The sequence below is a fragment of the Acomys russatus genome, chromosome 29 (genome assembly GCF_903995435.1).
Source record: "Acomys russatus chromosome 29, mAcoRus1.1, whole genome shotgun sequence".
Lineage (NCBI taxonomy): Eukaryota > Metazoa > Chordata > Mammalia > Rodentia > Muridae > Acomys > Acomys russatus.
The window spans coordinates 1072520-1084641 of NC_067165.1; the positions used below are offsets into that span (position 1 = coordinate 1072520).

At 44.3% G+C, this 12122-nt stretch overlaps 1 protein-coding gene across 2 annotated transcripts in view; it reads left to right on the forward strand.

Moving 5' to 3' along the window:
* The window catches only part of Pde4b (phosphodiesterase 4B), a 433831-nt gene that overhangs the window by 329284 nt on the left and 92425 nt on the right, over positions 1 to 12122 (forward strand). For both annotated transcript variants that reach the window (XM_051171541.1, XM_051171542.1), the window contains one exon: positions 5588 to 5637. In XM_051171541.1, coding sequence (XP_051027498.1) covers positions 5588 to 5637 — 50 coding nt within the window. The remainder of the gene's footprint in view (positions 1 to 5587; positions 5638 to 12122) is intronic.

The following is a 12122-nucleotide window of genomic DNA, read 5'->3' on the forward strand; positions in this document are numbered from 1 at the left end:
TCCAAGGAGAAGTGACGTGTGAACAGTGCTCCCAATGCTATTTGTTAGCATGGGTGGAAGTATTCCTCCTCTGAGTCCTATTAGAGACATCTTAACTCTGCTGGTTAACACATTGAAGTTGCTTCCTTAAGACGTGCATCTTCAGATGGTCGTGTATGTTCTGGGTCACACAGGGCTCCGGGGATCAATTATCTTGAGACCCTAACTGGCATACTCAGAATGGACCGAGAGCCATTATCACTCTCGACCTAAGGACCATCTCTCAAACCATGATCCCTCGTGTCACCCTTGTCCAAGACAAGCCATCTTTATAAAAGCAAGCACGTCTCCAGCAGCTAGCCATCTGCGTTACTGATCTTCTGTAAATCCATATCTGTGTTTTATAGAGTTAGTCTTATTATTCATTTCAAGACTTTCTGATTATCTTACTTTGAGATGGGGTCTCCTTCTCTAGCCCCAGCTGACCCAGAACTTACGAACTCACTATATGGCTCAGGCTGGCCTTGACCTCCTTTCTTAGCTTCGGAGGCACAAGAATCCAGGTGTTAGCAACTAGCCCCAGCTTGATTTCAATTATCTCTTTATAATCAGCATCAAAGGACAAAAATTTAAGGAAAAGCAGACCCTCAAGAACTTCCACAAGAGGAGCCGGGAACATCTTTGTGTGGCCCTGGATAAGACCTGAGTGTTGGGTTTAAGGCACAAATGGGCCCGCATGGCAGGGGTAGGTTGGTGAGCTGAGGGTCCACTGATAACACTCCACTCTACCGCTAGGTAGTCAGTGCTCTCCAGCGAGTAAGAGAAGGAAGTGAGGATAAGATTGTCTACCAGGGGTGCACATGGCACACAAGGAGCATCCCACCCACATGCACTAGCTTATGTTAACAATTGGAGCTGTAAGATCCATGGAATTTAGAAGTTGCTTTCTGGGATATTTAACGTGGGTTCCAGGGTGCCACTCCCTGTCTTGAATGTAGCATTTAAGCAGTAATTATGTCCTTGGAGTGCTTTTCATGAGACATCTGGCTAGTGTGGTTTATTATGTGAAAAGGAACTCCCACATAGAACTACACTTCTCCTACGTTACGGTTTCTTTTATCTTTTGGCTCTTTGCTCTGTATAAAGCAGCCCATTGTCTGCCTGAGATTTGCCACCCAAAGGGTGAAAATCTTATAGTTTCTGCTGAGGAGGTTTCCTTGCACCTTAATGAAATGAGGGTTCGGGCCTGTATTTCTTGGCTGCAAATGAAAACCTACACTTCCGTTGTCCCAGGAGTTAATTTTGAAAACTGTAGCTTTCACTTGGGCTTGTTAACTCAGAGACATTTCCCTGAAGCGCCTGATGGCTTCCAAAAGGAAAGTTGTGAATGCTCGCTCCTTGGTACCCGAGGTGTCTTCTCCCATTGTCCTTCAGCAAGCACTGATGTGTGTGGCAACCAGGGAACCATGCCATCTTTGCATTCACAGTTCTTCAAAGGCATAATTTGATCAGAGTGTACATGTTTTTTTTGGGGGGGGGAACCTTCTTCTTTCGTGTGTACCTGGAATGTCTCTCAGACCTTTATGTATTTTGGCTCAGGATTTAAATTAGCTGAGAATCATAAAATCTTGACCACTCAGATATGGAAAATACCTAGCCAAATTTCCTCATAGTAAGTGAGGAAATATATGTGAGCCCCTCACACAGGACCTCACACACTGTAAATCGTCAGGAAATAGTGTTTGCTGCCTGTTCGCCTCAAGTGAGAAAGAAGCTGACGCTCAATGAGCCGCCAGGGGCTACAAATTTGGAAGGTGCCAGAGTCTGGATTGGGATTAAGATCCCTGGTTTCTGTTGCAGCTGAGTTCTCTCTCCACAACACAATTCAGGCTGAAAAGGGTTAACTACTGTGGCCACAAACCTCCCAGTTCCCACCAACATCTTTAGTAGCCAGGTAAAGAACTTCCTACTATTCTTTTATAAGTTAGAGACTGCTGGAAACCAGGCAGGCTACATTGTTTGTTTTCCCTTGAGCCCATGAGTTTTCTGGCTGGCACTCTCATGTCTTACCAACAAGAATGTGGTTTTCAGAAGCCATCCATTCAGTAAAGTATACTGAACCTCCTTTTTGGACCGTGTATCAGGAAGAAGTGATAAAGCAAAAACAAAACAAAACAAAACAAAACAAAACAAAACAAAACAAACCATGGCCCTTGCCTTAACTCCTACACAGGTGTACTCATCTGAATGAACAACTTTAAGTAAGAGCCATATTTTCACAAAATAACTTCCAAGATGAGAGAATTCACATAATGGGTAATTTCCAAGAAATTGTGGAAAGAATTGGATGATGTGAGTAACTACGCTACTAAGAAAGTAGGTGTTTCTAGAATTTAAAAAGTTGTGCCCCCTATTTGACCACTTCCCCTTGGTGGGGAGGCCTGGTGACCCTCAGAGGGAAAGGAAGCGGGTTATCCAGATGAGCCCTGATAGGCTGTGGTCATATGGTGGGGAGGAGATCCTCTTCTGTCACAGGTCTAAGGGAGACAAATGGGATATAATCTGAATAAATTATTTTAAAGATAAAAATAAATGAAAAAAGCCCTAGTTCATGACCATCTTTCACAAAAACCTCCTGGAGAATTCAGGAAAATACGTAGGACAAAAGTTGAAATGTGCTTTCAACCATTGGATATGCAGGGAGAGGCGCATCACTCAGATGCCAAGCCAGACTGCAGAGGTACAGCTAGGAATGAGACTCAGTCTTTCCTTACACTCCTCACACTTGTGCTGAAGAGACCCACAGGAAGATGGGAGTTGCACTACAGTACAATAGAAGAGTAAGTATAGGAAACTACACAGCACAGGTGAGGGCCCGTCATTCCAGTGTAAGTGCGGGACTGTCTGCATACAGTCCCAAGTCATACAAAAGAGTTGGCCCCCGAGGCAGGTGTCTACAAAGTCCCAGCACTAAGAGAGAGCATGCACAGTGGGCAGCCCAAGAACCAAGATGACACATAAATAGATGCAAGCTATGACATCCATATAGTGTGTTGGCATCATCGTAGTCTTTTCCTATCAATGACTGGTTCAATCAATAGTCCAGTTTGGGTACTGCTACTACTTGCCAGGAAGTTGGTGGGTCCTTCAGAGTTAAAAAAAAAAAAAAAGCCAAAGTGGAGTCTGCTATGAGCAGGCCACCTCGTGGAAAGAATGACATACATGGATTGTAGCATGAGGAAATGGACCTTGGTATAGATAGAGCACCATGGGACCGGGAATGGCTAGACGAGGGACCTTTTTCCATGAGGAATATAGTGTCATTTTGAAGAGTTGTAATCTGCAACAGCAGGTGACGTTTCATGCGGGGAGAGTTTCCCCAACAGAAGAACGGCCTGAGCATCAGCAAGAAAGGAGCAGAGTGAGTTCAGAGCGAAGGAAGAGACCAACCTTGGCCTGAGCAAAGTGAACATGAACTTTTCATGCATCCATTCACCTAGCATGCCGCTGAGTGTTCCTGGGTCGTTGGCGTGTGAAGGCTTTCTTGCTTAGCATCCTAGGACCCCAGGAGTGAACAAGTCTTCCCTTGCCTACGTCGAGTTTACCTTTAATCTAGGGAGTTATGTATCAAACCCTAATTAGACAGTTCATATCTTAATTACAATTTTGGAGTTCAATAAGGGAGAAGTATAAAATGCATGAGAGCACACAGCCCGTCTGTGGTCTGAGATGAACTGTCAGACGGAGAGGAAGTCCAGGGATAAACTAGGGAGGTGTGGGGAGGACAGAGTGCAGAAGGCTTTGCCTACAAGCTGAGGGGTTTGGAACTGGATCCTTCAATTGCCCTGAAAACAAAAACAACAGCCCTCAGGATTAGTGTAGGACTGTTCAGCGCATGGTACAGTGAAAGGAGCTAGCACTTTGGATTCAGAAAGACTTGACTCTGAGTCTTGCTGTGCCAGTTGGAAACCACCGTGTGTGCTGTAGTGTGTTTACTGTGTCTCCCTAGACTCCTGATCCCTAAAGGAAAATGATAAAACTCCCAGGGGAAGAAGCTGAGAGGCGTTCAGCATGATGCGTAGCAGAGAGCAACAATCACGGCACAACGGTTTCCCCCGCACTGTCACGCATGACCATTAGATGCTAAAGAGAGCCCTGCCCAGGATCACCCTGTCCGCCCATGGGTGGTGGCTATGGACCCTGATTATGGGCTTGTAGCTGTAAGATGAGAACTGTAAGAAGTTCTCTTATCCCCCGGGGACATGATGGCTGGGGAAAAAGTCACTACTGTGCCTGATCAGTAGGCAGAGGCTGCCTCAGCAAGGGCCTTGCATGCCTTTCTCCATCCCTTAGAATCTGGCTTCTCCCTCAGACTGGCCTGTGCGTAGGAATTCAAAGAGGACTTTAAAATGCACATTATCCCTAGGCCTGTGCCAGACGTGAAAATGGGCTCTTCCGAGGCGGGGAAGGTGTTTATTAAATACCTCCCCCATGAGTCTGATGTTCATTTGTGTTACCATAACTCAAAGCCTGGGCCTGGCTGAGGAGCATGCTACCCATGCACAATACACCAGTTAAAGTGACAAATGATAACAAAAAACAGGACAGAGAGAGAGAGAGAGAGAGAGAGAGAGAGAGAGAAGAGAGAGAGAGAGAGATTTTCAATGTAGTGGCACTGGGAGGAGGAATAAAGCAGTTGTCATGCTCCTGACTGGAACACTAGCTTTAAATAGAAGGCAAGAGGGGCCATAACAAGAGAGTTCCGGCCGAGCTGTGTTCCTCCCAGTACTGATCCATCATCATCATCTCAGCTCCAGGCCTGTCTCACAGAGTGCCCTGACAAGTTCTTAGCACCATGTGGATCTCTTCAGAGAGACAAGCTCACTCTCTGGTTGGCTCAGCCCTTGCTCTCTTTTAGCATGAGACCCACCCGGGAAAAGTCCAATTTCTTGGAGTCCATTCTCAGTCGTCTAATAGCCACAGGGAGGGGCATGGGTATCTCTCTTTAGGATACTGTCACTAATGCCGGGACAGTTAGACCCACAACTACTGGCCTAACTCTCTTTCTTGATCCTCCATGGAAAGCCAGTTCCTCTAGCCAAGAAACCCGGATGACTGTGGCTAGGTATTACGTGAGGCATTTGACAAATGATTTGTCCAACATCTCAATTTCCTGAGGTGCAACTAAGCCGGGTCCCAAACTGACAAGTCTCGAAGGGTACTTGTGGCTATGACTTTCTGTCCTCCAAGACCTGAGGCTCATGCTAACATTTGGAGCAAGGCCTACGCAAGTGTCTCCTTTTCTGAGAGGCTCCTCCAGAAAACCTGAAATGGGGGGGGGGCGCCTGGCAAGAGACCTGAGGTAACCAACTTCCTTCCTGGCAAGCTTTTGCATCCTGATGCTGCACAGAGGGAAATTCCAGGCCGTGTGGATGTGAGAGAATTGCAATCATCTACCCATGTTCCAAGAGCCTACCTTCCGGAGATAGCCTTATGTCTCTGGATTGCTCATTATGCCCTGGAAATCTCAGGGGTGGGGGTCAGGGATCATGGAAGAATGGGGAGGCTTTTCAATGCAAGCTCAGCCTCTGTTTCTGTTTCTCCACAGGAGGTCACCAGCGGCTAGTCAGGCTCCTGTCTCCAGAGTCAGCCTGCAAGGTAGGCCTCCTTAGGAGATCCATCTCTGTCTTCCAATAATAAATGGGTTTCTTATTCGGTACTGCTGTTAGAATCACAGCATTTATATGCACACAGTAACCCTCAGAAGCCTGGCTCTTGGTGACATTTTTTCAAAGACATATTGGACCTTCACCCCAAGTGAAGCCAAACTAAAAATACTTGGAAACAAAGCGTCCACTGTGTGCCTAGGCCGTCACAATGAAATGTTTGGTCCTGCTGTTTCCAGAAGAGGAGGCTGACCTATGTCAAGGGGCAATTTGACCTCAGCTTGTTGACCTTAGTGAACGCCAGGAGTGCTAACCTCAAACATTCCTCCACAGGGGTACCCACATTAGCCTGAGGTCTCCAAGGCACGTTGATGGTTTTCCTCTTAGCACCAGCTAGAGTTACAAGTCACTCTGCATCATAGCCAGGTGGAAAACCAAAGCTTCTCCCCAGGTCCCAAAACATTTCTTTTGGAGGTCACTCAGCTTCATTCCTCTCATCTTTCAATTCTGTGCATCTGGTCTTCCTGTGTTGAACCGCCACTTTGAAGGAATATCACAGACATATGTTCAACACGTATTTGTCACATGAGTTCTGCTCCTTTGAGCCTGTCCCTCTCTTGTAGCAGGGAGACCTCAATCAACCGCCATAGGGAACTAAGATAGATGCAGCATGGTCCCCTGATATCTGACAGTACGCCTCCCCTGATAATTAGAGTCTTTTTCCTCTTTGGATGTTGTGTTCTGCTAACGTGATGACCATAAATACCTCAGAAGTGTTTGTAAGTTACTAACTTTTGAATGAAGGGAACAAAGGCAGTGGGTTCCATTTTCTTGTTGGCTTCTGAAGTGCTTGCAGTATATGCTTTTAAAACTTTTAGAAGAATAAGGATGAGGATAACAACAACAACAACAAAAAGCCATGAAGAAAGGTGAGTGTTCACCAGAACCCTGTGATATAAACTAGAAAGAGGTAAACAGTATTCTGCCCACAGACTTCAAAACCTCAGTGTGCTGATGGGCCACTTCCGTTAGGTATAAAAAGAAACAGAGTAGTGTCTTCATGTGTAGCTGTGCTGGATCCTGGGAGATCAAAGGAGCTGTTTTGAACCGCCTGTTGTTTTATCTTATTGGCCTGCACACGAGGCAGCTTTGTTTGCCAGTTCTACCAACGTGTTTCTGATACCAATTTGACTATTTAAAGTACATTTCCTTTTTCTTGTTATAAATGTGGACATATACCAGGAAGATATTTGGTGCTTATGGGTCTATAAATTAACTCATTAGCCAAAACAGTGTCTGAAAAATGTTTTATGGTTATTGGCACACTGACTACAGCTTGGCATCTGGAGCTTTTGTAACAATGGAACAAAGAAATGACAATGCCACTCAAGGCTATTTGTTTGTTTGTTTGTTTGTTTTTTCTGTTTTTGTGGCACACTGCAACAATCCTGGTTTTCTCTGGGAAGAGACTGTGGTGGTACCAATTATTACCTAATTACTGGTTTCAAACTCTTCTCAATGGTAAGCCACAGCCAGGAGAGGGAGACACACATCCCGTGTTTTGTTCTTATTATCAGCTGAAATAAGCCTGGCAGATTTTTCCTGTTATTTTAATATTTATCAGCATATAACAGAGAGGTATGTTTTAATAGAAGCTTTAAAGGGGAATGAAAAATACATGGTTTCTAGTGAACAGCACGGAGTGCTGGAACACTGTTTAAAGCTTAAGTTTTCATTGAAAACTTATGAAAGAAAACCAGGTGTTTATTTTGAAGTACTGAATTTGAATGTCAGTTTTGATAGAAATAGGAGCGTTAAGAAGCACAAGATGATGGTTTGTACACCTTCAACAACAATGTACTTTGTCAGCAAAGCCTGCCTGACTTCCATGGTATGGAAGCAAGGAGGAGAAGCCAGAGCTTAGAAGATGGCACCTCCGTTGCTTCTTCCTCTTCCTGGTTCTCCATCTCGCTTCTTTGCCTTCCCCTCTCTTCATCTTCTCACTCCTTCTGTTCCTCTTCTTTACTTTGTGCTCCTTCTCTTCCTCTTCTGTCTCCTCTTCTTCTGCTTCTTCATTCATACACACAAAATGTGATTCACAGTAAAAGTGAACTCTCCAAATCCAGGTGAGATTCCTGCACTTACCGTGGCTGTTGCTGAACAACCGAGCCTCTGAGTGATGAAATCTCTCGGTCCGAGACACCTTTCCTCCCTCTACTGGACCAGACTCTCAGCTCCTGGAGCTCAACAGAAAAGTCTTGTCTTTGAAAAGACAACTTTTTTTTATTTAGCATAAGTGCTCCTGTTTTTGGTGACAACTCGATTCTGGGATGCACTACGAATCCCCAGTGGTGTTTCTCCCGCTGGTACCCAGGTTCCTGAGGGCAGAGGCTACACCTTTCTCATCTCTCTGTATTCCTAACACAGTGAATTATTTCTACACAGTAGAAAGAGAGTAATGTCAAACCGACCAGAACTCCATACGAGTTGGACCCTATTTGAAGGAAAGTACTCATGAAGTTAAAATATAATAAGACAGTATCTCTGTGTCTGGGAAAATATTCACTTCTGTTTTTCTTTTATAATCTTAATTACTTACTGTCTTGAAATAGAACATTTTGGGGCAAAAAAAAAATTGGTAACCTCTTATATATGTCAATTTGTCCATGCAGGTTTTGAATAAGAAAGAGTAAAGCCTAAGAAGGTGACTCTCTGTGGACAAAGTAGGAAAGGAACCATTCAGTAATAAAAGGCCAGGAAGCCAGGCCTGATGCCCATGCACACGAGTCCAGGAGGCCACAGTAAATCCTCTTGTGAGCGTTGAAATTTTTAAGGTTAATGATCAGTTCATCTGCATAAAATCATCATTTCCTTTTAAATTTGTGAATTCTTGGCTTTTTCTAGTTAGGATTGAAACAGAAAGGGGGAAAAGACAGAATAAAAGAAAGAAAAGTCTAGAACAAGGTAAGAACTTGAATTCTTTCACCTGGACACATTCAAAGTGAAAGACCAAATACTCTAGATTTCAGGATCTAAGGAAAAACAAATCAGATAATTGAAAAATAAATTAATAAACGTGTCTACAGATGTGTGGTTATGTGACAACTGCCACAGTTTCCCCACACCCTCTGTCCTAAGCCCTTCCATCTATGCTTTTGAGTATGTCATTAAAGAATATAAATTATTTATATTATTTATTTAAGATATAAATATACTGAGAAGATGAATTACTAAGTGATCACTGCCTTTGCAGAAGGATTTTTTCTTGCCAAAAGGAAAGAAAAGCATTGTTTTTAGCAACTTTCCCCTCTGACTCACATAAATGACTTGATTTACAACAGGAGGCATCACACATAGAATTCTGACACATCCAGAGTGATGTGTGAAATAGGACATTCTATCATAATATTTCACCTCAACTTCGTCAATGGCCACACGAATTGTGAAGATCGCCAATTGCAAACGATCTGCTGTTTTTAAAGTAACCCAGAAGTTGACAGATCATCCAAAATGTCAGCCAACTGTGTTGACAAGATAACTGAAGAGCTGCCTGGAGGTCTCCAGGCCAGACTGCTACAGTCATTGCATCTCTCTCAGCTCGGGTGTCTGCAGCACAAACTGTGGTGGTTTTCCACATGAGTCAATTAAAATATATTTCAAGGAAAGAATGTATTTGGACAAATAGGATGAGGAAGCAGAAGTCTTCCAGTGAAGCGTGAAATGTGCTGACCTAGCTGAGCAGCAGTCTTCATTAAGGCTTCGCCCAGGCTCCAGGGAGCCCATGTCCTCTAACTATGCTTCGAGGCCATTCTGGAAGGGGTGACACTCCCAGCTGGTCACTGGAAGAAAAGGTTTCCTTTCAGGAACTCAGTTTCTCTACATGACTCCTCGTGTGTCTTTACTTGGTTTTGGCTATTTCTGAGGGCTAAGTAGATGGGCCAGAAGCACATTTTGTTCAAGAAGTAGATCGAGGGCTTGGTACCTGGTCTCTAACCCTGAACAACTCAGAAAACTAAGGCTTTGCTAGAACTCCTAGGGTCTAGGATAAGAGGGGGCTGGGGTGTACGGGCAGAGGTTCCTTGGAGAACCATGGCTGCAGCTTCAAAGCAGATCCGTGTCAGGTGACTGGAAAGGAAGGCCAGCCAGCGCAAGCTGCACCTTTGCTTGGTTTCTGCATTAAGCAAGAACTGTCAAGCAGGATTCCAACACATGAGCAAACAGGAATCAGGGCAACCATGTAATGAAAGGCTCTAAATACTCAGGACAAAGGAGATACTGAAGGAAATTAGAAAAAGAAAAAAGAGGGGAAATAAAAATAGCGGCCATATTCTTCAGTGTTCAGAATGAGATGTGTAACCTAAATAGCTGGGACACTCTGCTCAATTACACACCATGAGTGTATAAAGAACCTGTATATAAAACAAAATCATAAAATAGAATTACACCAGACAAGCTGGGCAATTCTCAAGGCAGTTTTCTAAATGGTTTGAAAAAAAAATAAAACTGTCTAAAATATCCAGCTTGTAAAAGCTTACCCCAGAACACAGACACTGACTGAACTGTCTACACTGGTTTGCAATTATTTCATATATGTCTAAATTTAAGAACGGATAACTGCAAGATCATTAGTAAGTCAGGTAAAGTGTGAATAGTGAGACCATCTCCCTTGAGTGAACAAAGCTAAAAATAATATCTTGCTAATTATTAGCGGCCGCTTTCACTTGTTCAGAATTAATTTCTTCATTCAGCAGGAAAATGTTTTCCTCGTATCAAACAAGACATGGGGACAAGCAGCATCTAGTCTCTCAGTAGTTGCAGAACGAGGCGAGTCCGTTCCTCATGGACTCCACATCGTGTTTTCACACTGCTGAGAGACACCATCCTCCCCCTCCCCCTGAAAGCTGGAATCATGCATGTTAGTAAGTATTTCAGTTATGCGATTGACGTCAATGGAGTCATTAAATAGATTGCTGGCCCTCCCAGAGGCAAATCACTGCCAGGGACCTAGATACAGACACTTTTTTTCCCCCAAAGACAACCATCAGGTTTTGCTATGAGAGAAAACGAAAAGTTTACACTGTAGCTGACTTGTCTCCGAACAGTTTCTTTTTGTCCTTTGCATTTTAGTTCCGGCCTTTCTTTCTCTTTGGCTACAGTAGACTCCAAAAGACACCTAGATATCGTTACCTAAATGTCTTGTGCACAAAAGTATCTCCTGTAATTGAGACCAAAAAGGAGGTTACTCCACTTTGAAAAAAAATCAATGTCTACTTTTGCTTTGTTCAGCCCATCTTGATGTTTAATTCAGTAGCATACATTGCTTGACAAATCACTATTGTCTGCTACTGAGGTTGTTTGACGTTTGGACCCTTAAATAAACAGTTTCCCTCAAACACACACACACACACACACATACACACACACACACACACACACACACACACACACACACACAATTTGCCTTTTTTGCTGCCTTTGCACAGCTAAAGCTGCAGCCCTCATCTGTGAATCAATCTTTCTGCAGCTGCCGCTGAGCCTCAGCACCCGGGCTCTGCAGCACAGGGTGGGAGGAGGAGGCTGGGAAGATAAGCTGGCTCTCATGGCTGCCTCATCTGCAGCAGTACCACCATATCAGGCTATCCACGTGCCTGTGTTCTCCCAAACCTCAGCTGCTGCCTGCCTCAAGCCTGGTCACGCAGCAGCTTCCAGGCCTGTCAGAGAAAGCCCTTCAGGACACAGCTGCCTCTTCCTGGGAATGCCTGCAGGCTCTGTTTATCTGAGTTGCAATTGGAATGACTGCCAAGGACTCACCCTACACCTGCACTCTTCTCCCACCGAGGCTCAGAACCATAAAGCCGTCTCCATCATCTCTTCGAATGCCGCCCTCAGCATCTTCCATACAGGATGCAGACTCTCCTCACTTCAATCCTTGTCTCTCCACTCCATGCTGCTAGACACTTGAAACTTTTGGTAACCTTTCTTGATTCACATAGAGACCCAGGTTCCAGGTCTTTCCTGCCCTGTCCCTTTTTCCTGAAGTTCAAGCTTGGGAGAACATTGTCACCATCACGAATTTATCTCTTATCTTTTGGGACAGACACCTTCTTTAGTCATTTCTCTAGTTTTCCCTTCTCTCCTGCAATGAAAGACTGTTTTTCTATCCCCAAAGCATTATAGTTACCTTCCAAAGTGGTTTGTTGTCTATACTGTTTGCCTTTTTTTCTGACATGCTTCTTCTAAACCTAGTTATAGGTTGTTTTGTTTTGGGGTGGTGCATGTTTGCGTGTGTGTATACGTGTGTGTGTTGTTTGGTTGCTTTTCCTGGTTTGGTTCTTCTTTGTCTTTGAGGTAGGACTCAGCCTTCTTACCAGGCTGCTGGCCCTCAGAACACTGCTCCTAACCCTTCTTGCCCTAGTCTTCCTATTGCTCCACTCCTGCCTTGCTCAATTTGCAGTTGTGTGAGCTAAACATGCCAGC